Source organism: Varanus komodoensis, unplaced genomic scaffold (genome assembly GCF_004798865.1).
Source record: "Varanus komodoensis strain SLA01 unplaced genomic scaffold, ASM479886v1 scaffold67, whole genome shotgun sequence".
Taxonomy (NCBI): domain Eukaryota; kingdom Metazoa; phylum Chordata; class Lepidosauria; order Squamata; family Varanidae; genus Varanus; species Varanus komodoensis.
Window position 1 is genome coordinate 2,819,210 of NW_025336308.1, and position 25,749 is coordinate 2,844,958.

General features: G+C 49.8%; 1 protein-coding gene across 2 annotated transcripts in view; it reads right to left on the bottom strand.

Annotated features, from left to right (window-relative positions):
- Window positions 1–1,317: 1,317 nt before the first annotated feature.
- ARIH1 (ariadne RBR E3 ubiquitin protein ligase 1) overlaps window positions 1,318–25,749 on the bottom strand; it is a 29,601-nt gene continuing 5,169 nt past the window's right edge. The window contains exons 2-13 of one of the 2 annotated variants that reach the window (XM_044450456.1): window positions 25,425–25,569; window positions 20,501–20,593; window positions 19,636–19,691; window positions 12,846–12,912; window positions 12,100–12,206; window positions 11,712–11,754; window positions 8,316–8,387; window positions 8,096–8,226; window positions 7,666–7,723; window positions 6,528–6,800; window positions 5,090–5,202; window positions 1,318–4,395 (exon numbers count right to left, since the gene is read on the bottom strand). In XM_044450456.1, the coding sequence (XP_044306391.1) occupies window positions 4,311–4,395; window positions 5,090–5,202; window positions 6,528–6,800; window positions 7,666–7,723; window positions 8,096–8,226; window positions 8,316–8,387; window positions 11,712–11,754; window positions 12,100–12,206; window positions 12,846–12,912; window positions 19,636–19,691; window positions 20,501–20,593; window positions 25,425–25,569 (1,243 nt within the window). In that variant the 3' untranslated portion in view covers window positions 1,318–4,310. The remainder of the gene's footprint in view (window positions 4,396–5,089; window positions 5,203–6,527; window positions 6,801–7,665; window positions 7,724–8,095; window positions 8,227–8,315; window positions 8,388–11,711; window positions 11,755–12,099; window positions 12,207–12,845; window positions 12,913–19,635; window positions 19,692–20,500; window positions 20,594–25,424; window positions 25,570–25,749) is intronic. The other variant, XM_044450457.1, reaches the window with a different exon arrangement.

Below are 25,749 nucleotides of genomic sequence, written 5' to 3' on the forward strand. Positions count from 1 at the left end.
AAAAGTTTGCATCTTTCAAACTAGGTTACGGCTCTGTATTGACCTTCACATCTATTATTTTATTCAACTTTCAGCATTTTATGGAAACAATTTTAATGAAATTTGTGTCCAGCGGTTGCATTGTAAACACAAGAAGCACCCTGGTTACTTCTTGTTTGTTTTGATTATCAAGCTCCACACCAAGGCAAATTTGCCAGAAGCTGAATGAAACACACTTGCACCTAGATTCGTATTTCAGAAGCAGGTGCAATACAAGTGACCTAGGATGTCTGAGGGGAAAAGATGGATGAAACAGTTATGCCTCAGCTGTTAGCGATCTTCATGATCAGCAAGATGGATTGCAGAAGGAAAGAAGTCCTGTTTCTATGGAAACAATCCCCAACTGTGTTGAAGGCATTGTCAAGGCTAAATTACTAGCTACCCAGGAAAAAGCAGACAGAAGAATGAACACTAAAAGGTTTCTGTTTCAACATTTCTGAGATGAAAAAGTTTGAGACAATCACCAGAACTCATCCCTCAAATATTACAAATAATCTTCCCAAACATCATTTTGCACTTCCGATTACCTGGTGCTCGAAAAAAGGCTGACTCCAATGACACTCAAGTTTTCAGAACTGCTATTTTTATCTTTGTGACATGAATGTTACACTGCAGTGTTGGCTCTGGACTTATCCCAAGACTAAATTACAGCACTTTCTGTCTGCCCTATTTGAAATTGGAGTGTGTGAAATTTTAATGGGAAACATTCCAGTTTTATCCATTACGATTGGTACTGCAGGCAAGTTCTCATGCTTCACTTACAGCATCACTCAAGAGGCCAGGCCTGACCTAAAGGCCTGAAACTAAAGGCTCATTCAGAAGATCAGGAGTGGGCAGACACTGGGATCCACCTTGTGTTGAACAAGGACTGTGCAAAAGACGCACCCCCAGAATCAAACAATTATGGGCCCAATTATTTGAGTAGCATAACAAGGCGGGCATTCCATACCCCTTTCCCATATACGAATCTGTTGACATTTACATGTGGGGAAAGGGCAGCATTTCGCCCCACTGGATCCCGACTTGTTCCAGGGCAATGGCAACCTCTTGTTTATTCCATCTGTTCTCCTTACTGTATTCCAAAGTGGAACGTTTTCCAAAAGTTATCAACATATACCGTGCTGGCTGCCTGGGCACACACAGACGCGCTTTCTCTCTCTGTCTAGCTTTACTAATGCAGCAAGGTCTTCCAAACGGGCGAGGAGGTAGAACGAATGCCTGCTCCCATTTAAAAGCAGAAGACAAATTACAGCAAGCAAACACAAAAAACTAATGAAATAACAAAATAAAAGTTTATTAGAATTAGGAACGCTTTCTCTCCCTCTGTTTAGCCTTAACACGGAACAGTCCAGCAGTTACAATGAAGTCCAAGAACAGTTATTTCCACAGCATGAGGTGCTCTCTAGATGGAGAAATCAGATTACAAGTCTTCTGTCACAGCCCTGCCCGATTGTCTCGCCACCCCCAAGCGCTGGATAACAAGATCCTCCTGTACATGGAAAGGTTTTCGAAAGAGCATCGCTTCCATCTCACGCAATAACAGATTTCTAATACAGCAGTTGTACTAAAACATTTCAGGGTTAAATGGTTTTGAAAAATTAAGACTGTCTGATATATACACTACCAAAAAAAAAAAGCTGCTGTGAATTAAGTGGAATAGAAGAGGGTGGGTGCTAAATACAGACCATGCTCTGCTCTCCTGTCTTGTGTGGCTAGAGGACCTTCATTCAATTAGCCCATGATAAAGTCAACACAAACCTTATTTTAGTATATTGCACCAACCAAAGCTTGAGAGTAGCATCTCCATTGCCAAGTATTTGCTATTTTAATAAAAGGGACTTTAAGGATGGGGGGAGGAGTTTAGATTCTGAGTAAGCCTTTACAAGAATTTCTGTTTAAGCAGTTTCACTCTTAAACCTAGAGTTTTAGGAAGTTCCCCCCACCCCGCCACCAAAAGGGGGGGGAAAGTGTATGGTCTTCATAAGCAGAAGATACAGCACATTTATATACAGTTTGTATTTTTAAAAAATGGAGAGAAGGGAATGGCAAGAGCAAGCTGTTTAGAAACAAGAAAAATTGGGGGCGGGAAGCATGAATACATTCATCCATTTTACACACCCACACAGCATGGCCACCTGTTCATCAACTCATTTCCAAGCAAAGATGCTAAAAGAACCTTAGAAAAAGATAATCTTAACTGTACTGGAAGTTTTCAGTCAATCCTGGGTGGCAGTGTACAAAGGCATGGCAGAGGACGTGGCGGAAAACCTCTGGAGAGGCATCTGAGCAGCACAGCGGCACTGCGCTCAATGCGAGCGCAAAATTCTCTGACGAACTAAGTGCCACTCCTCTGGAGTTGTTTCTTCTGCAAGTGCAACTTGACTAAGGAAGCTCAGCATTCTCAGCCCCAACAGCAGGCATAAAGTTGTTTCTGCTTTGGAGACGGATCAGGTGAACCACAAGCAAACAAGCCCTGTCACAGCAAAGTTGCATGGGAACCGAGGCAAAGTTCCAACTTCAGTCGATACACAAGCCACGCGGTCTTAGATTAGGCTCAAGAGCTTGCACTCCTGCAGTAAACTCCGATGCTCTTTCAACAATTCCCTTTTTGCATTTCCCTGCGGTTTTCCAAGTCTTTGCCAGGCTGCATGGGAGAGCTGCTGTCCCAGAAAAGCAATCCGAAGCATCACTCAGTGCACATGAAACTTGTCGAACAGATCTTTGGATCCTGGCCAGTCTCTACGTGAAAGCATAGCAGAAGTAGCCCTTTGGGAAACCAACTTTACACAGACTGTGATTTTACTGCTTCAGCAGATCCAAATTTTTCCTCTCAACTGGGAAGTGTAAACACTGCCATGGTAGGGGAAAAACATACTAGAAAGGCACTCCCATGCAGGGGCAGCTTTACTGAACTGCTTCCAACTGGTGCTTTAATATAGCTTTCATTTAAAAAGGAAAAAAAGACAATAAATGCCAGTTTAGTTGAAACTCAACTCTTCTGTCCGGGGGGGGGGGGAGACACCCGGTGACTTCACAGAATGCAGACCCTCGCAGCTCGATGGAGTGTTTGCTATAGCAGGCACTTATCCCAACAAACCAGCCCAAAACGGTTTCTCGCAGCAGCTCCATCTTTGTTTTCAGTGTTTCACAACTGACAAAGAAAACACAACGCGGAATGTTCCATTTGAGCACTTCAATCCACAGAGAAAAGTCCTAACCTTTCCTATAAACGACTATGAGCCAGAGGCAGGGTGGATGTCCCGACGTGCAGGAGGGATGGGCGTTCTGAGCAGAGGCAAAGCAGCCTGAATCGCTACGCTGTTGTTTCCAAATGGGAAACGCAGGCCGAGGTGAGCTGCTTTGCGCCAGAAAGTTGGAAGTGCAAATGGGACGGTGTCCGTTGCCAGCAATGAACACACCCGAACAATGGAATAGCTGCAAAGGAGCCGCAGGAGGGGGGCCAGGGTCTCTCTCGACACCGAGAGGGAGGGAGGGAGGGAGGGAGGGGGAAGGAGAGTCATCGCAGGAGCACACGCTGCCCCACCGCCCATCCCTATTCCAGGTAAAAAGCAAACGGAAAGAAAAATGCACAGCAAATAGACATCTTGAAGATTTTAAAGAATAAATATTTTTGTAATTAAACATTATGCAAACACGTGCCACGCTTGCTCTTTGTCCATGCATATGCGCTATTTACAATTTTGAAAAATACTGTGTTGTCCTCTTTGTTTTTTAAAAGTCATATACAAAGTTTTTTCCTCGCTGTGTACCCCCTCCTCCCACCCCTCCCCAAATCTCCTTTACAATAAGCCAAACAACATTCACCCATGAACTGGTGCATGTGTGAGGGGAGCAGATGGGAGGGGAGGGGAAATCTCATACCAAAGAACATCAAAATGGCTGGTTGGACATGAAAAGCAGTGTCAAGAAACTGTTTTAAATTTAATCTGTAATACGCATAGGAGAAAGGAGGGGAGAAGTCAGCTTGGAGAATGAAGCTACGTTACAAGTTAAAGTTGGAGGGTTGCTTTGTTTTTTTAGTGCGTCTGTCACACTTACTGGCCACCTAGAATACTGTTGTACAATGGTTTATCTACCTTTTTTTATTACAATATAATTTACTTAAATTTTTCCGTTAACAAAAACAGAATTCCGGTACTACAGACCAGCGGTGTAACAGGCGTAGTGCCCCGTTTGTGTGTGTTTTGCTTTAATTGCATGAGCACTCTAGATGGCGAGAGGTTTCCAGAGTTCGTTTTATGCGGGCAGTCTCAGTCCTCAATATATTCCCACAGGTCCTTCTCGTATCCCTCGTGCACGTGCTGCAGCAAGACCCTTCGCCGACTCTCGCAGTATCTGCCAAGCCAAGGGTGAACAAGAGCCGTTAGCACACGAGGACGGCTGCTCACCGTGCACACGCACGCGCACACGGAGAGAGCACACTTCCAGGGGAAAATATCTGTGCAGCGCTGGAGGAGGAGGAGGAGACAACTGTGGCTCAGCGACACCGCTGCCCAGTTCCAATGGGAGGTAATCGGAGATGGAGTCCAGCCTCTGGTTAATCTCACAGCTGGGTAATCCCCAGGAAAGGCTCTGGAGACGGTGCACTAAAGCAGCAAGAGGCAAAAGGGAGCCTCCAAATGCTTTGGACATCAGCTCCCCGAATCGACCGCCAAGATGGCCGAAAGGGCAAGGATGCTGGGAAGCGGAAGTCCCTGCACTAGAAGATGGGCTTCCTACCACACAGTCCTCCCCAGCAGATTGAGCTGGAAGAAAGAGCCTGCCTGGGATGGCATGTCCCACAACGTAGAGTTTGGGGCTCGGGCACCATAGTGGTTGTTTTTGGCAGCGGGAGTGCAAGGGTGTGGGACCCCACGGACCAAGTTGTTAACCATACATTGTTGACGACATGCAAACTGGTTCCGCCTCTCATTAATACGCTCAGCCGTTACCCACCTGCTAGGGCATGATGTGCCTAAACTGGTTTCAAGGTGTATTCGTGGGAGGCTTCAGACATGGGCAAATCACCTGTAGTGAAGAAGGACCCTACCTGTACTTATCTTGCACTTTCTGCTTTATGTCTTGCAGTGAATCTTGGGATATATCTCGTTCCAGATACCCGGAAAGGACCTCAGTAGCGTTTTCCAAATCTGCTTGATTATTCTAGAAAGTAAACAGAAAAACCAAGCACATGTCACCCAGGCGGCTCCGTGCACTGAGGAGCATCTTGTAAACAACGCTAAAATAAGGAGTACAAAGGAATGGCGGGGCACCCTTCATGAGGGCCACTCCTTTGCTAGGAGATGCTTACTGAAGTTTTCTTGGAACGTCCCCCCCCCCTCCAGTCCTGAGGGGGGTTTCAGATTTGGTCTACGTACGACACAGGAAGTTTAACAGCACATTTCCTGTCAAGTTTTTGACAGAAACTTGCTTTCTGGATTTTTTTTTCAACTGCAAGCCAGGCCAGCCATCAACAAGAAGCCTAATGACCATCTTATTCCGGTAAAACAGTCAACACTTTTTCACCATTAAGACAAGACAGTTCTTAATGACAGTTCCACTCCTCCTGTTTTGAAGCAAGGTAACAGTGCAATGTGACTGACCCTGGGCTCCCCCACCGCCGAACTCTTTCCTTACCTCACAGTTAGGGCTGAAATTAACAAACCAGCTGAAGTTAATGTACAAACCAGAAGGCAAAAACATTTTTAGTCTTTCTCAGATTTCCTAGTTTGCTGTCAAAATGAAGATTTATTGGAAGGGTGAAGGACAGAAAGAAGGCCTGCAACTCTGAGAAACTGCTTTTTCCAGCTAAACTTGCACTGATTGTGTTTAAGGCCATGATTCTCAAGAAATGCTTCCTTTCAGTTATCACAGAATGCCTTTCAATAGAACACTTTTCACAAGGGAGAGTCAACCATTAAAAAACAAGACAGAAAAATATAATTAGCTCATAGAAACGAAGACAAAAATTCAACAGTTCCTCCCCCGACCAAGGCCCTCCTGGAGTGGCCATTCCACCTGGTCTGAACCAGCTTGGTGTCCCTGCCGTGCTCACCCCCTCTGGGGCAGGCCTCTCAGGACTGGACGCTTGCCAAGCTCGTCGAGCACACCAAAAAGAGCCGCTCTCGAGCACAGCTGGCAGAACACGTGGCCGAGGCCAGCACGGTTGCTGAGCAGCTGAGGAAAACCAAAGCCAGCATCCTTCCGACCGATGCAGCAGAACCCAAACTGTCCACAGCCCGACACGTTCCACGTGCCAAGAGATGCCCGGCGGCTCAGCAGTCCAGAGTGGGAGTGGGAGTGGGAGTGGGAGTGGGAGACGCCTGCTGTGCTTGTACCGGAAATAAAGCAGGTCGCTTCGGATGTGCGGTGACCACGAAGCCAGTGGCTGAGCCCAGAGCAGGACTCCGGGCCTGGCGCCCCCCGGGGCTCTTCCTGCACCCGCCAGAGGCGCGGAAGCGGGCCAGCCGCGGCGGAGGCGGGCTTACCTCGAAGATGATGGACTGGTTGTTCTTTTTGAGGTAGAAGGCAAAGACGTATGTGTACATGAGTGTGGCGCGGCACTGGCAGAGGACGTCCACCGCTTTCTTCAGGAACTGGACCTCGATCCACGACATGTTGTGCTGCTGCATCTCCTCCATCTTCTGCTTGACTTGGGCGTAGAGCTTGTGCTCAAAGCGCAGGCTCTGCATGTGGTTCATGTAGCGGTTGCAGTAGAAGAGGTACCTCTGCAGGGCTGCTCGGGATCGCTGCGTGAATTCCCATTGGGGCAAAGAGAATCGACCGTGGAAACAGCGTAGCGGCAGAGGGCTCTCCCCGCGAGGGAGGGCTCACCGCACAGCACGGGTCGGCCGGGCAGCGCCCCGTGGTGCGCGCAGTGCAGCGGGTCCCCCAAGATTCCCGCGCCCGGGAGGGGGAGGGAAATGCGGACCGCCCCGAGCCGAACGGCTCTGTGCGCTACGCAAGCGGCAGGGGGCAGCGTCCGGAGGCTCGGGGAGACAGTGCGCGCCCTCCGAGCGCCCCGCCTGTTGCAGCAGGGCTCCTGCTGGAGGCCGCCCGCTCGCGACGCAGAATGCATGGCGGCAGCGCTGGGGGACAGTGCCCCGCTTGCCCTGCAAAAGGTACTGTGAGCGCGGCAGGAGCCGCAGCGACCCCAAGGTGCAGCCGCCAAAGCGACAGGGCTTTTCAGTGAAAACGCACGGCAGAAAGGCCGCGGAACACAGTAAAGAGACCACAGAGGTGGAAATGAGAACCACGCAGGGCATTCGTTTTGTGGAAAGGATCTCTCATCTCACACTTCATCGTTTTACTAGTGAGCCAGAATTTCAACATCCACAAGGAATTACAAAACAGTTGGCCCCTTCGGTCAAAGTTCCACAGTTTTGTGGAATCTCACCTGGAAGCCGGCTGTGCTCCATGCTCGCGTGCTCAGCCAGGATTTGCAAACCGGGCGATATAACTAGGGCACGACGACGCAAAGTCCCACAACTCCCAGCATCTGCCAACCGGCTACGCTGTGCTGGCTGGGGAATGCTGGGAATCGTAGCCCTTTGCTCCGCCTAAACGTCCACAGGACCATGTCGCACTGAGGCCGCTCATCTCGATCGCCAAATGTTATGGACTCACCTCTTGGGCATCCCTCGCTGCCTTTGCATCATCCTCGTTGTAGCGATTACAGTTGTACCTGAAAATAGATTTTTTAAATGAACACTGGACATTTCTACTGTCGCCGCTCTAGTTTCCTCTCACTGAGGCACCCAAACGGCAGCCTGTCACCAGGAAGTACATCGCCGGAGATATGAGCACAAGCCCTTCTGGTAATTTTGGCTGCCTCCGGAGAACACGCCAGGGCACAGGCTCATTGGCACACAAGCCCCGCGACCACGCTCAGGAAAGCACGCGATGGGGAGCACGGCTCACTTGTGCACATGCACCAGCCGCGGCCTCGCGAGCCTGAATCCCTGCAAGGGAAACCTTTATGTGCAGCGCAGAGACCAATGCGGTGCCACAGCCAGACTCGCCGCAAAGCCCGAGAAGCATTTCTTTCAAAACATACCAGGCAGACCCGTGGGGCTCCCAAGGGCCAAGACACACCCAGCAGAACTCTGCTTTGCAATTCTGGTTCCGACAGACCATGTGATTACAGCCGCCGTCCTTCTCTATAGTCACGTGACACTTGGGGCATTCCTGCAAAGGGTACAGAGAAGCGAGATGTGGCTCAGCGTCTCTGCTAGCAGCAAAGGGTGAGCACTTTAAATTTGGAGAAGCCGCCAAACCTTGGTATTTGCTGCAATCCAATTTGAAGTCTCACTGTCGTCATCACACTTCTTAATCCACTTCTTTAACCACTGTGAGAAGAGGGAGAAAGGAATTGTTCTGAGCTCTTTCAGTCATTGCTTAACGTCAAACGTAAAGGATCTCCCCGCAAGAGAGGCGCACAGTCCACAGGGTCGCTGGAATAAAGAACACCTGTTCCCGCCAAGGGTGTGAGGACGCAAGACGTGGCACTGTGTCTCTGCGAGGGAAAAGCAGCCCTGCCGAGCACTTCCATTCCGCGGGGAAAGGCAGGCTGCTTACCTGTAACTATCGCTCATCTGTGCATTCACACATACGGGTGTCTGCTCAGTGCCGGCATTCGGGAAAGTCCACTCAGCTTATTAATACCTTTGGTGGGAACTCCGCACCCCCTCCCCCTCGTATCAGTAGGTGGAGTCCCCACCCTCCCTCTCGCCAGCCCAGCTGGAGGCCAACCAGTCGCTCCCCACCTGGTGCTGACACATTGGGAAGTCGGCTCATTTCGATCCAACCACAAACACTGACTTGGGGCCGGCGGGTGGGTTGTGTGAACGCGCAGACCACTCACAGAACAACAGTCACACGGAAGCCACCTGCCTTCCTTGCTCGTTGCCTCTGTGCATCACACACATGGGTGATCAGCAAGCTGACCCCACCAAGAGGTGGGATGGTGCTGTTATTGCAGGAGAGTCGAGAGGGCGGCATGACCGAAGGAGCCGCCTTTCCGAGCTTTAACGTCAAGGTGGGAGTGACAGACAAAGGTACCTGGGGAGGATCGTGTTGCAGCTTTGCACAAGTCCGGTGGTGTCACGCCAGCATGTAGAGCTGACGAGGCAGTGACGGCCCCGGTCGAGTGCCCCTTCAGGGTGATCAGCAATTCTCATTTGGCAAGCCGGTAAGGAACCTTGATGGTCTCGACCACCCGCCTGGACAAGCGCTGTGGTCCTATGGGTGTTGCTCTGCCATGTTCCGAGTAACTGATGAACAGCTGTTTATCCATCCTTGCTTGCCATGGTGTGGGGATGAATGGTAGTCCTCTCCTAATAGCATCATAAATGTTGTCTTGTTCCGGGTCAGTGTGACACTGGATGTCAAATCCCAGGGACATTGCCGTGTGAGTCACTTGCTCTGAAAAATGGCCCGTGCTTTTCTCCAGGCGATCCCAGACCTTGTGTCGACACCTTGAGGTCAGGTGAAGTGCTCGCTTGTTCAGCAGCCCCAGAATCCGTGTCCGACATGCAGACCGTGCTCGGGGAAGGAGAGCAAGTCGGTGATCTTTCTTCCCCTGGATGGGCAGCAGAGGTAGTCTCATCCCGAGATGTCGACGGCAGATCTGTGGGCTGTTGCAGTCAACAACATGGAGCAGGCAATGGATACAGAGGTCTGTAAGGTGGGAAGGAATCTCATGCAAATCCGGGTCGATATCCTCAAAATGGAGGGGACATCCAAGACTGGCTCCTCCTGTACTGAGGGATCTTCAGTTTGAACACAGGGGTGGATCTGTGCGTTGAACCTGGAAAGGCTTCAGTGGAAGGCGGTCCATACAGTGTAGGCGTGTGAAGACGCTGGACTTGCTCCTGAGGGTTGTGAATCACCTGTACTGATGGTTCAGGCGGGACTGGAGAGTGTGCCAGAGGCTCCTGAATTTCTCCATCCGAGATGGGCATGCGCAGTGTCGGTCTGGGGCACGCGATCCAGATGGACTGGCCCGGGAGTAAGGAGATGGCCGTGGTGATGGCCTTGCCGCACAATGCAGAGGCAGTCCGGAGTCGTTCGTACCAATGGGACTCCAACTGGAGGCTCGCAGTACTGATGGGCTCAGTTGCATTTCTATGTGGGGTGGAGCCTCCGAGTAAGCGGCATGGCGTGGGAGTGCCGCTTGCCTTTTTGTTTCTGGCTTCTCCTTCCTGGGACGTTTCTCCTTTTCAGGCTCTTTGCTTTCAAGATGTTTACATTTCTCCTTAGGATTTTTGGGAGTCTGAGACTGATCAGGACACTATTTTGCAGTCCCAGAGCTCTTAACCATCGGTTCAGGAACCAACTCTGAGTGCTCAGCCACACCTTTTTCAGTTGTAGATTTGCCAGGAGTGGCCGCCTTCATGGCGAGACGAGCTCTGTCCCAGAGTTCTTTCTTCAGTCCACTTTCACAATTTCTGTGTGCGTGTTTCATGAATGCTTGAGAGTGGACACACTTGTCCACCCGGTGCCCTTCTCTGAGACACAGCAGGCAGAACGAGTGTGTGTCTGAAGATGGCACTGTCACTCCGCACTGTGCACTCCTTTTAAAGGCAGAACGCTGCGCCATTGAGAGGACAAAGAACAAGAAGAGCGAGGAAGAAGAGAAGAAGTAAATGCTGGGGGGGGAGTTGCTAGGGGAATAGAAGTAGGTTGAGGGGGGAGAGGAATTAAGGGAATAACAGGCAGAGGGGGATATAAGTTGAATAGAGAAAAGTTCTACAAGGGTTTAGAAAGATTAAGGAAGGATTTAAGAAAGAAAGATATTTGTGAGGGAAATCAAAAGTAGACTGAGAGAACCTGAGGCACAGCAAACGGCGGTCCAAAACGGACTGGTGTTTGGGCAGCAACTCCACCTATTTATGGGGGGTGTGCAGCATTTCTGCCAGAAATATTAATAAGCTGAGAGAATTTTCCTGAATGTAAGCACTGTGCAGGCGCAGCACCCGTATGTGTGATGCACAGAGACCATGACAAAGAGCAGAAACCTCTGTATTTGCTGCAATCCAATCATTGGTCCACTTCTTTAACCACTGCCAGAAGAGGGAGAAAAGAATTGTTCTGAGGTGTAACTGAAAGGTCTTTAAGTCGTCAGTTAACATCATCTGTAAAAGATCATCCCGCAAACATAGATCTATAGCTCACGGGGTCGTTGGAATTTAAAAAAAAAAAACCTGTGCATATCCCAGCCTGTAATGCAAGCCGCATCCTTCCAGACTCAAGACATGCAATGGGATGTTGATTATCTCGTACAACTGTTAGTAAGACTGGGTGCCTTGACTAGGCAGTCCTAGAGAAGTAATTTCTCATCACCCTTTCGTGCCACTTCCACTATTTCCCGCTATCGACTGGCCGTGCTGGCTGAGGCTGACCGAGCAGGAGAGCCAAGCATCTGGAGGACACCCGGTTTGGGGAGGCTGACTTAAGGTAACCAGCCTAGCTAAGAAATGAGACCTCCGCATCGATCAAAGATGCTCGCACGAGCTGTCCCTGCTTTGATGCCACTTGGGGAGCAGTCCTGCCAACAGTCACAGAGGCCTTTTACCACATCGCTACTCCAGCATTTAAGCAGAAAAGCTCTATTACGTTGCCACCACTGGCCCAGGTCCACACGACCGGGGGAGAAGACGGAAAATGCTTACCTTGCATTTAACAGGATCGTGCCAGTTTTCACCACAGTTGAAGCTGGAAGAAAGATGCAACAACACAGAGCCTGCAGTTACGCAACACCAACACCTGGCATTTCCCTGCAGGGCGGGCCTGTGTGATTGCGGCCCACCAAGTCCATGAGCTGCGGGCCTTATACTCTGGCTTGCCGGGTGCTGGACAGTCTCGAGCTTCGCACTCTCTGGCAGACCGCAGGGGGAGAGGAGGCAAAAGCGGTTTATGGAACTGGCCAGGTCCGTGCTGGGCACTCTGGTCACATGCTGCAGCTCGAGCCTGCTCTGTCGGAGGGCATTTCTGAGAGAGGGACCAGACGCTGCCGCTTCGCTTCATCAGCCCCAAGTCCCGAGCACGGGGAATGCTTACCAAAACTGGCGGCCACATTTACAGCGAACAGGCTTAGCATCAGGGTACTGAACTTTAACAACGTGGTGGCAATCGGGAGCAGGACACCATTTTAACAGTCGATTGCACTGGGGAAAGAAAAGCGTTCCAGATCTTGATATGCAGGAAGAGGCGGCAGTCTTAGATATACCTTTCTAGAAGTCGGTCCCACGGAACTCGAAGGAGCTTCTCTCTTAGCAAGCAGGTACAAGAGATGCCAAGTTATGAAACAGCCCCTTCCTTCCCACAAGTCGCCTTTGCCCAAAGCTGCACTTCAGCTTCAGGGAACTACCACCGTTTCGCTACAAAACCCACCCCAGCCCATCAGCAGACGCTTCCTCGCTGTGAGGGCAGCATAAAAGTGGAACCTGGAGAGGGGTGGGCTCTCCCACACTGGGGACATTCAAGGAAACTGGGCAGCCATCTGGGTGGGATGGTGTGACCTGGTGCCCTGCACCAGCAGGGGGTTGGACTAGATGGCCTTCATGGCCCCTTCCAACTCTCCTATTTTAGGATTCGATGAAACCATCATCATCCAAGCTACTTTTCAGGCAAGACCTTTTCACAAAATCATGTATAAATATATAGCTAGCCAACTCTCTGAAATCTGAAACCAAATTGTAAACAGTTGCCCACTAGTCCTTGCTGTAAGAGACGTGAAAAACTAGGACAACTCCCTGGTATCACAGTTAATTTCTTCAGCATATCATTTTAAATACAACACTCACCTCTACAAAACTATTAGTTATTAAATGCTGGTACTTTAATTTAACTTTTGAATCTGTGATCAGGCGCCTGTGAAGTAAAAAACAGAACATTTCACTGAGTACATTCATTTTTCAAATTCAAAAACTGGTTGTTTATATGAACTATAAAGTTTGGCAAAAGCCAGAAGACACCAGAGCAGCGTGTTTCCCATTTTTTTAGCAGCTGACGCTATTATTTCCCCAACACTTTAAAGTGCAATCCCTTTGCTTGATCCCCACATTTAGAAGCAGAAATGAATGTTCTGCTGCCTCACCCGGTTCGTTTTTATTCCTTCCCGGTTGCTGATTTCCACTCAGCGTTATTTGCATGCCGGTCACCATTTCCTTCAGAGACCCAGAGCAGTTTTCAGATACCAATTCTGCTTAATCTTTATTTTGATCCCAAAGTCAGTCAGTGGACAGACCCTCAGCATGGTCATAAAATTCAGCTCTCTTTCCCCGTGTCATTTACATCCGGCAATGCTGTTGGGACAACCAACCTTCATGGCGAATCTAATGGGAAGGATGAAGCCTCTATACAAAAGAGGTATAGCTAGCACCAGCACTAAATTTCCTTGTGGTACCATGCATTTTTTAATTGCCATGTATTTTAAACTGAGTGTCTTTCCACAGGTTGAAGAGTTATAAGCCTCCAAGTTTTACTGTACTCAAGTTCTTATTTTTGTTGTATTTTATTTCATTTTAATCCCACATACAGTGCTCTGGGATTCTCTGTTGATAAAGGTGCACTTTAGAATTTAAAAGCGACGTACCGTCAAGGCAAAACACTATCTAGCGCAAGTAGCAGTTCAACATTAAATATTTCCCATAAGCTGGCAGATAAGAACAATTCTGAGCAGACTTCATTCATTACTGGAGACACGGCGTGTGGGTAGCAGTCACTCCACCGTGTGATCACTGGAGCACCATAACAGAAATCAGACTTCTGATTTTGCATTCAGTGCCAGACCACGAAGTTTCACCTCAGCTCTACAGCTGCGACACTTTAAGCAAGCCAGCGCCTAAAACGAACATGTTGAGCAATGCATTCATCATCATCACGGAGTTCTGAGACAAGCACATCTCCTTCGTGAAAGCCCCGAGGTTTGCCCAAAACGTGACCGTTTCTACTGAATATGAGCGAATGATGGTGAGGGTTCCAGGAGACACCTGGACAGCCGCTGCAGGAAACGGGGTGCTGGCTTAGGCCAAGTGCGTCTGGCTGAGCAAGGCTGCTCTCGCCTCCGGCAAGCCGTCTGCTCTGCTGACTGACCAAGGTAGTGCGTCTCTCCCCCCAGGCAGCTTTGCCCTTGGAGAGGCATGTCCCACTTTTTAAGGTTAGGAACACGCCGGGCACGTCTCATTTCCGACGGCAGCGGTTTTTCGCGCGTCACAAGCTGAAGCCCCTCAACATCGTCCGATGGGGGTCATCCAAGACAACCCGAGGCCGGCTGGCGGGGGAGCTGTCCAAATGGGCTCCTCCACGCTAGCCCAGCCTTTCCCGCTCTCAGGTCTTTCAGAGGTGTCGGGACAACTTCCAGCATTTCTCAGCCAGCCATGGCTAACTGAAGCATGCTGGTAGTTGTAGTCCGACACATCTGGGCAGTACTATTCTGAGGAAGGCTGAGCTAGTTCAAATGCACTTCCAAAAACTAGACTACTCTAAGTAGACCAGGGGCCTTAGATGGGGACAAGTTATAAAGCAGGTGTGCTAGCACAGAAAGCGGCATGCTGGTGCCGGCTGGCGTGGCTGGCAGATAAAATCTGGAGAGGAATTTGAGAACCCCTTAGAATTTGGGGTTCATATGGGTGCAGGCACTTTGAAAGACTCGTGCAGCCTAGTCTTAGCATATCTTTTCCAGACAATAACTAGACCTCGAAGGTGACAAGATGTCTGTGCAAACTTCAGAATGCTGGTGCTGCACACTCCCTCACACCAACACCCACCAAAACGGGAAGCAACTGGACCGTGTAGCTGAAGCTTCCGGGTCCCGTTCAAAAGCAGCCCCACCACAGAGGCACATCGCAGCGACTCAGCCTTCCTGATGGCCCTCAGAAGCACCCGGACCACAACTCCCAGAATACCCCTCCAGCAGGGCCATGGGCTGGGAATCCTGGCTGTTGCAGCCAAACGTGGCGGGAAGGCACCAGGCTGGGGACGGCTGCAATAACTGATCCAAGAGGTTACGAAGGGATGTGTAACGGAGACTCGTTCTCCAGGCAGAGTGCAGTCACTAAATCCGCTGGAAGGGTAAGACATCCTCCTGACCGCGGGGGCAAAGCCAGGTCAGGAAACACTCCCAGGCCATACGCCTGCTCTTCCAGGAGACCCCGAGTCTGCGCAGGCCACCGACTCCCCCGGCTGTCCCCTCCAGATTCACCGCCAGTTCCCCACCACCATCATTCGCCCCATCTGTTAGGGCCACTGGCCCGGTGCTCCTGGACCCGATGAGCTAGGCTATCCGGATGACACCTTCCTCCAGGCCTCAGGACAATCTCTCCTGGCGGGTTCTTACAGAAGCCATATTGCACTGGGAACACAGAGCAGCTTTGGTAACCAAGGGAAGATCACGATTATGGTCAGGCCCAACGCACTGCGCTGGTGGGAATCTAAAGCCCCAGACAGCCCAAAACTGGGATACCCGATGGCCGGCCGGCCCTCTCCCACAAAATCCCACCGCACTGCTCAGGTCAGTCACAGAGGCCCAGCTCCGAGCCCCACCGCCTGAAGCAGAGTGGGCCGGGGCCGGCGGGAAGACGTTCTTCTTGCTGTAGCATCTCAGTTCCGGAACGCCGCACCCTCAAACGGGGAATCTGACTGGCTCCAGCACCAGGCATGACAGAGCACTTCTATTGCTTCATGTGTGGCAAAGGCCCAACCGACGGTTTGATGGCACCTTTTCGCACCGATGCAGGCAATACAAACACTACCGAAAACAGATTCAGTGGATTTACTTAACAAGAAACCTAAGAGGACAGCTGCCTGCGGGGAGCAGGTGCTGCTCGTGATCCCACCTTCGGAGGTCAAGTTGTCCAACAAGGCGTCGACAAGTCGGAGTGGACAATCGATCGTGCTGATCACTGCTGACACACCCCATGGTACTCAAGAAGCTCGCACTGCCGTCTCACCCTCCAAGTGAGGACTCACCATGTATAATTATCACTATTATCTCAGTCCCAAACTGCAGCCTGCGATGGATCATTTGCCCCACTAACCTTCGGCCCAAAGCACTCTTGAAGCAACTTAATACAAGGTCAGCAATGACCAAAATAGCCCCTATCCTCAGGCTTACAATCTAAAGAAAGGATAAAAGCAGAAAGGGTGTGAGAGGAAAAGAGGATAAGTCCATTCGGGAACCAGTTCCTCTAAGGAGACTGGCTAGAATGGAGACCATTCGGGGAGAGGCGCTGAACGAGTCAACGGAGCACCTCAACAACATGACCATGCAAGGATGTTTTCTGTTTTGTTAGCCATGAGAATCTATTTTTAAAAATATATGTGAGAACACAACAAAAACATAGCATCACATTATGATGTATTTTAGTACTGATATCGTATCTGACGAGAAGCAGTCGGGCATACTGAGTTTCCTTTCCATTAAGAGAAAAAGGTTCTGAAGTCAGATCGTTCAGTGAGCGAGCCACACAGGGATGCCTCTCGGCATTTCTTCCGCCGCCTCCTGCTGTGGGAGACCCCCGCACGGCTGGCTGATGGAGAAAGCTCTGGTCCCTTGGGGCCGAGACGGTCAAACTTCCTACGGTCAGGGACCCTTTCCTCAGGTGGTTCTATGGGAGCCCTGATGCTTTGGACTTCAGTTCCCATCAGCTGCAGCCAGCACAGCCAATGGTCAGGATGCTGGGAGTAGTGCTCCCAAACATTTGGAGGGTACCAGCTTGGGGGAGGGTGACTGTAGGGGCATGATGCCTGCAGGGCTTTGCGGCCTCGTGCAGAGCAAGTGAGACCACCCACCCATCCTGGCTGCTGCAGCCACACTACAAAACCATCTTGGTAAACGGTGAGCAAGCAGCCCTTTGGGGAAGCTTCTCCCCCACTGTTTATCTTCCCCAGTAAGCAGCTGTAGAGAAAGCTTTGAGCAAATATTCTCTAGAACCAACCTGAAGCATTCCTGCCTCCCACCTTCTGCCCTTCCTGCATCCTCATTCAGAAAAACCAGAGAGGCAACACAGCGGCAAGCCAGCCAAGAGAAATGCCAGGCCACTGTGAGCCAACGTTCAGTAATAAAATCCACGGAATAACACAGTTTGTATGTCATGGCAGCAATTCCAGAGCTATGGAATTTCAGGATTGCTGGGGGCCAAGCGACGTGCATGGGACTGTTCACTGTCTGTGCTTTTAATTACCAACCAATGAATGCCCAATTGCTAGGTAGGTTTTGCAACATGCGACCCTGGAAACTCTGGGTTGCCTATGGGTTAAACAAACTGGAGTTACTCTACAATTTCTTGTTGATTAAAACTCAAAATAATGAAGGTGCAATATGAACACTCTGGTCATCCTCAATATTTCTAGGTAAAACTGCCACTTCTCAGGTTCTGAACAGACATCCTTCTGCTTTTCATTAGTGGATCAAATTTTACATTTAAGGGACTATAAGGAACACAGGAGGACAGGAAATGCTTGGAAAACCAAGCTATTCCTTAATAAAAGTGACCACAAATGGATAGATATCCATAATATTCTGGGGGGTTCCTTCAGAGTTCATGACAATAAATCACCCAAAGTACACTCTAAGGAAACAAATTAATTAGCAAGCCACAATGTTCAGGGAAATAATTAAGGGGAACTGCAGAAAGGAATTATCTGGTGTACCCAACACCTGACACTTATTCCTTTTGTTTATTCATAACCTGGCACAAATACGAAATGCAGGCTCCTAACAGGCGTATAACTGGTGTTTACAACTGCACTCAACCTGGAACACGCCATATATTTCAGACATCAGCTTCTATCAACCTCAGCCAGCACAGCTAATGGTCAGGGATGCCGCGGCCCAGACGATTCAGAGGGCATCAAGCTGGGGAAGGCTGATACAGACCACAGCAGAACCATCAACAGCATATCACGTGCGGCTCCGCACGAATAGCAAAGCAGAAAACACTTCTTACTCGTGGCACTGCTCTGCGTGCGGAGATAAGCTAAAGGCAGCTTTAAGGAAAAAATGAGACGCCCTTTATTTAATCTCATCGTCTTGAAGATTTTAGAGTGACACCAAAAAGAGCAACAAGAAAATGGCCCACAAAATGGCCATGGAGGTTTAATTCTTTCTGGGACAATTTTGCTCTGACAAGTACTTGCATGGAAACCATCTGGGGACCTCCGAGCGCTTCTGAAGACGAGCAGGTGGGACGTCTGACGAACAAGAGGCTGGGCAGACAGTGCAAGAAGACGTGACGCGCTGCACAACGGCCAAGCCGGCTGTGCCTGCTCTCAGCGCTGGACCAGCACTTCTCCATGGATGGTTTGCCATGAGCGAGATCATCCGCAGTTGGTTTACTGGGGGAAAAGGCCGATCGCAACTGCGCCTTTTGCTCTTGAGGTGTGCAGGGGAAGCCTGAATAAACGTCCCCCGCCGAAGGGGAACCCCGGCTGCAGAACCAAAGCTCTGCAGCTGAGAAGCATCAAGCACTGGAACGGGGCTGTGATCAGACTATTCCGAGCTTATGCAACATCCCTGGAATCCTTTACACAGGTTGCACATGGTGACAAGAGTACAACTGCACACATTCAGAATGCATACAGCTCCAGCACAGTGTAAAATGCATGCAAAGAAACAACTGTTGATGAAGAAGCACAATTTTAATTTGAGCTATCACAACCCAAAGGAAATGAAAGAAGAATCTCTCTACTGCCAACATTTCATTCCAGGAAAGATTTATATAAGGAAGCTGACTAACACGTGTATTACGAGGCAGCAGCTTCACAAACTCAATTTACTAGATGACTTAATTACACTTCAGTCTCTTGCTATAACCTGTAAAAATAGCTGATGAAAACTTCAGCAACCATCCTTTTGAGTTTGTACAAAAAGAAAGCCATGTGTATTAACAGAGACATATTCCCATCTTCAAAGCAGCTTGCAAGTTTGCAATTCCTCTTATCCTCCCCACCCCGGTACTTTTCTGCTCCATCAGTTCTAGCCACAGGAATGGAGTGTTACAGCAACATCTGATAACGCTATGGACCATCCTCCTCTTTTCCTGAAGAACCATCAGCCCATTGAAGTACAGAGGAAAAGGAGATTGCCAGCTGTACTCTGCCTCTTGTGACTAAGAAGTGGGGCAAACACGGCTGCAAACCACACAATAGTGTGGATCCATCACATTTCTCCCCAAGTGTGACTCAGCGGGACAGGCTGGGACAGCTCCTAAGTGCCACCACTCCTTTAAGCCCTTGCCAAATGAACCGGACATATTTCCTTGCAGGATTACATATTGTTTACGCCAATATGCTAACCTAGAAATCTTATAACACCCTTGTAACCTAAATTCTTGCCACTTTTCTTTCAAGCATTTGCGGCAAGCAAAAAGGAGGAGATGGCAACGCAAAGGCATGAAGTGACTTTCAAGACGATGATGAGAGAGGATCACTGCTCCCGGGGTGTTCACTGGTCCAAGTGCCCTCGACTCCACACACAAGTTTGACACACCTTTGGTCAGAACACAACCGCCAGCTGGCACTCTTAAATCCATGTTAGGGCTTCAGAGAGGAAGGGAGATGTTATTGCAATCACAAATCAACTAGAGTACTTACATAACTGTATTGTCATCAACCAAGATATCACAGCCGTGAGCAGGGCACGAAATTGTCTAGAGAGGGTGGCAAAGAAGAGGAAAAGAGATGTCAGAAATAATGTCTGATTAGTTTAAATGGCCATGAATACTCTAAGAACTAACTCTGGAAGCTGAAGCAGCCCTTCAAGAACAAAACAGTTACGGGACAGTCTAAGCCAGGGATGGGCAACTGGCAGCCATTGGCATCATTTTCAAAGCCCTTTGCAAGCAATCAGTTTGGACCTCTGATCAGAACACCCTGCCCCTTCCCCAGCAACCCTGCAGGGAGGAAGAGGAAGTGAGGGGATGTAAAAAGTGGCAGCAAGGAGAGAGGAGAAGAAAAGAGGGGTGGCAAAAAGAGGGAGGAGAGAGACGGCAGACAGCAGACAGGAAAGCACTACCAAGGGAGAATGACCCTTGACAGAAATAAAATCTCTAGCTCTTATCTCACCATTCCCCATTAAACACACAGAAGATAGAAGCAAATATTCTCCCCCTACCCAAGAAAAGCTTACACAGAAGTCCATAAAGTCGGGCTGGCCTTGGTGACTAACCAGGAGATTGTAGTTCCTAGGAGACTGCCTGTCCCACAGGGAATGGAGGACGAGTGATCGATCTTGACTCGGCCCTGTGCCTCCAACAGGATGAGGTCAGACAATCCTGTTCGCCACTCCAAAGCCTGGAGAGGCCGCCTGTTGGGTCTGGTCTCAGAAGGGCAGGGCAGGACTAAGCCGACGAGCTCCCAACCTCCCTGCTGCAAGGACGGGGACGAGCCCCAGCCATGAGGTGTGACTTTGCAGCCGTTCCCACCCCCAACACGAACATAATGGGGAAAAGTATTTTACCTGTCCCATGCCTTCCTCCATTATTTTGGTAGTTAAATATTCACTCCAGCACTGCATGCAAAACTTGTGTCCACACTCCAAGCCAGTAAAGTACTGCAAAAAGAGAGGAGGAGAGTATTAGCTGGACTTCTCTCTGCTGCCATGGCAGTTAGCCAGGCAATCCGCATGCCTGCAAAATACACAAACTTCCAAAGCATCAGCCCCTTCCATTTATATTAGGAGTGAGCCACCATATCTGGTCCAGGATAGAGATGTGAAAGCCCGGGGGAGGGCGAGGGGGGACAGAAGAATAATCCCCCCCACGCATGGATATTTCCAGGTCTTCAGCGCTGGGCCAGGACCCCCCTAGTCCTGAGAGAGGCTGGGATCTCCCGCAAGGCCTTCGGGAAGCCAGCCGGCTGGATCCACGCTGCAGCTAAGGAGGCAGGTCTGCCTCCCTGTTGGGCCACAATGTGGCGGCCCGGCACTCACAAGGCCTCCAGGGAGGAACCGGCCTCAAAGCCATATGCAAAGCGTACTGCCTTCTTTGCGGAGGTTCCTCTGAGCAGAGCTCAAGGAAGCCATTTGCGGAGCCGCCAACCGATTTCAAGCCAGAGTTCAGGACAGATAAAAGGAAGTGCTTCTTAAGCTACGGAGCTACTTCGACAGAAAGCCGCAATGGCCACCAATTTGGAGGGCTCTGAGCTGCGGCTGGACAAATTCACAGGGAAGGCGGCTGCCAAAGCGTACTGGCCTAGCCTGACCGCGTGCCGTCTCGGTGCTGCCAGCAGAGGCTCGGAGAGGCGCCACAGGTACTCCAGTTCAGCACTTGCTCAAGCTTGTCCAGGGAAATGCCAGGAGTAAGCGGGAATCTCGGCCCTGCTTCGCGCTGCCTTCTGCTGCGTGTCACCGTCCAGCTTTGGCGACCTCCAACAGCTCAACGGCCCCACGTGCCGGGGGCTGACCCCGTGCCAGGGCACATGCGCCCCCTGCCTGTGGGCACCCAGAGGGATCTGGCTGGCCCCTTCTGGGGACAGACGCGGAGCTCCTGCCGCAGGGCGAGTGCCTCGTGAGCCACCACACAGTGCGGTCCACCCCTCCCACCAGCCCTCCTCACTGGCTGTGCTGCCCAGGGCTGAGGAGACCAAACCATCTGGAGAGCCGCAAGCTGCCCACCCCCTGCGTCAGAGGGACCTCGGAGTCTAACCAAAGGGGCACTGCTATAGCCATGAACCACCCAACCGTCTGCAGGATGCACAGACTCTGATGTTTAAAAAGCCAGCTGAGCTGCAACTCCAGCCTCAGAATTCCTTCTCGCAAGCAGCGAGCTGAGCACTCGAATGCCATTCACAGGTCTTCCTACACAAACAGGCTGCGTGTCCCCAGACCCTACAGACAAAGCATTACTCAGCAGCCTGCCCTCAAAACACCACAGTGAGCAAAGACAGAGGGAGGAGAACGCGGTCAGGAAATGCATAACGGGGGGGGGGGGATCACTAATATCTGGCAATAAGGTGTCCTCTATGTCTGGAGAGAGCCGTGCGCTTCAGCACCTCCTTTGCCATCACTGCCACGCAGCCTCTTTCCAGGTTTCCCTTTTCTTCTTTAAGATGCCTTCAAAATACCCCCGAACACCTTTACTGACACCCACCAAGGTATGTACCAAGATATTCTTCCTGTTTTCAAATTAGTACCTTTTTCTAACTGGCACCTTGGATTGCTGTGGAAGAGCTTTCAGACGGTGTTGGGAGCAGTGGGGTCAAAGGATGTGCAGGCAACCTCTGCTTTACGCCGGGTCGGCCAGGATACCTGCCCTTTGCCTCATCTCCGTAACAGCCATTTGTGCTGTGCGCCAGGCAAGTATTTCATAAATACCTGCTCTCAGGTAGACCTCACGGAATTCAGTGCTTCTGAGTGTATCTGTATACCATTGCGCTCTTAACCTTTCCTGGGTAATGAAATAACCTATCTACAAAAGGGCTAGCCAGGTATCGTTATAACAAAGAAAGGAAAAAAGTCCAGTATCCCTGCTGGCTGGGGATGGTAGGCGTTGCAATCCAGCACATGTGAAGAGTACCAGTCTGGGGAAGGCTATCACAGGATATTGTAATATACACCAATACATACTGAAAACAAGGAACGAAAGGATACACAAAAAGGATTCCTTTTTAATACACACAGACACACACACGCACTGATTGCATTACTTTGGCTATTCTACATGCTCCAGCCACCAAACGAAATGCAGAATCTTATGGAGCAGCAGCTAATACTAGCAGGGGAGTTCACTGATGTATGTCCTTAAGGAAAATGGAAGTCAGTTCTTGTATAACAATCCGTTTTTGTCTGAGGTGGTAACCCAGAACTGGTTGGTGCTTAGAAATAATTGTGCCCTGATTACAGGGACTGCATTCCATGCAAAAGGCACGGCACCTGAGGATCAAGCAGGTAGTCCAGGAATCTGAAGACTGAAGATGGAGCCAGATTCTACGCTTGTGCATGGCAGAGAACTTCATAAACACCATTCCGCGTTATGGGACACCAGAGTGCCTAGAAGTCTAAATTCTAGGTTTAAGATCTGCACATAGAAACTAGAAGGCCTGCCACCCAGAAACTATGACCAGGGGTGTCATGCTGAGTGTGAGTTATAGGAGGGTTAAAGAACCCTAAACAGGCCATGGATGAAACAGCCCCAAATGTCAGAGGGCACGAGCTATGCAAGGGCTGTTCAGCCCTCCCATAACCAACACTTGCTGGATTCACATGACGCCACAGCGCCAGAGCGGGGGCTGCATTTTCAAAACGGTGGTCTCATGAGCTCTGTGTGCCCAGTGGCTTCACTGTAGCACATGACGGACTGCTGCGATGGGGAAACCACCCCACTTTATTTTCTAAAATATATTTTTTTTTAATTGACAGAAGCCCCACACTTCTTTGAAAAACAAACGATTGGGCTCAAAGACCTGCATCACTTCTAGATGTGAAATAAAAGACGGAGATGCGCGTCTTTTATTTCCCGGTATTAGTGAAGTATATGAATACTGGTATTACAGTTTGCGTTTTAAAAGATCATCATATGAGAAGAATCATAACATTGATAAATAAAACATACCCCAGAATCCTGAGCTACCCACTGACACTGCACAGGCACCTGCCAGACCATAATGGCATTTCACGAAACACCCGCTTAGTGCTTTGGGCTGCAGCGGCAGTGTGCTGACATGGAACAATATGACACACAGCATGCGAGTTGCGACCGTAATTTCGTATCGATTCCCAAGCACCAAACCGTTGGAGACCCAAGCATGAAATCAGACAAGGCCCACTTCCACCATTATGATGTAACCTGTACTCAGAGACACCAACGAATTTCCTAAAATGTAACGGCTCACACAACAGAGTGAACACAGAGCGAGCGCGTTACGCAGATGCGGCCGTTTCCCAAAGGAATCCCCATGTTCAAGCTTGGGAGCAGGCTGTCAAGGCCAAACGGCTAAGCGAGTAGATGCGACTGCAGAAGGCAAACGAAAAGTGACTGCAGTTCTGAATTCGCGCAGGGAGCCAGTGTGGCGTAGCGGTGAAGAACGCAGTACTGGGCCTCATGTGACCTGGGCTCTAGTTCCTACTCATGCCATGGAGACAACCGGGGGGCTTTGGGCCAGTCTCGGCCCAGCCTACCTCACAGGGCTGTTGTTCAGCGGATAACATTGAGAGCAGCAGGAGAAAGATACAAGTTGCTTTGAGTTCACTGGGGAAAAGCACGCTGTATCTCAAAATAATAAAATGACCAAAACCTTTGGACCCATGTAAATAAGATGACTGAACAGGTGGGTGATCTCACAGAATAGTAGCTTCCACAGTGCATTTGGAGAAGGGCTGGGGGTTCCCTGGAAGCTCATCAGGGCTGTTGGGTGGTTTTTTTTAACAAAGGACCACTAATGGCTGAAGCACCACCTAGAAACCGCGTGCCCACCTCTCCTAAGCCTCATCGTGCTGCTGACCTGATGATGCTGAGTTTTTCAGGGTCAAAGTGAGTGCCCAGGTGGAGTGACGCCAAGACCCAAAGGCCCTGGCAATTGCCCCAGGTGACCTCAGCACATGCCCTGCAGCATGACTCAGTGGGGGAAATGAGACGGGGTAGTTTGGCAAAAGAACCTCTACAAGTAACAGGTTTCTGATGACAACGTGGAAAACATTGTCAGAGGGTTGCATGATTCCTTCTAACAATGAGATCCTGGCTGTCAACATTAGTGGCAGGGCAGCATCCTCCACTGCACCTGAGGGCAGCAGGGTAGCTCAACAGGTACACCAAGGTCACGGTCACACACCTATCTGCTCCATGCACCTCAGCATCTGCCGTCTTAGGTGGACGGTAACAGGGCCAGCCCTGCTCATTCAGAAGTGCCTGAAAGACGATCCCAAGCCAAGCCTTCTCTTCGACATACTAGTTCACGCTTCTGCATGTGTGTGGTTTTAAAACACGGGGAAAGCGTTATAGGTTCAATTTCTTGCTTCCTTTTAAAAATACGAGTAGAAAGTCATGAAAATATATTTTCAGGCAGACAGAAGGGAGACAGTGCTCACAAGAAGCTCACTTGAAAGAAAACCTCACTCCGGCCTGCACCACTGCGACTCACACATTTTGATTCCTGTGCCTGAGCCCACCTCCATACTAACAAAAGAAGACAAATAAAAAGCCCATGAGCACAGAAAACTTTTGACAGGGAGAAGGAACGAGATGCTGCCATTCCCTTGACTTGAAGGCAAGCAAAATCAGCAACACATGTTCATTTAGTTCAGAAAGACACAGCATAGACTGGCTGTTATGAACACAAATTAATTTCACACCAACACACACATTAGTGACATTTTTAATGGCCCATATACACTTTTTTTTTTAATCTCGTCTGAGTTCAAATGCATTAAGAGTTTCAAGGGCACTCACCGAATTAGGATAGTTCAGGTAACAGATCTGGCAAGGCATGTCCTGTGCAGAAGACCTCGTGTTCATCTGACGGGTTCGAGACTTTTTACTAGGATTAATTACATGACATTCTGCAAACAGCTTTTCCAGGTTGCCATCGAAGTACCTGTGCAAACACAAAAATCTAGTAAAGCCAAGTGCGTACGACGTTTATCTGTTCTTCACTTGAGAATAGTCAAGCCAGAGACTGACTGACTGACTGACTGACTGACTGACTAAATAAATAAATAAATAAAACCACCTGCAAATATGGAGGCGCTTTCGGATCCGCAAGAAATAGGCTGGG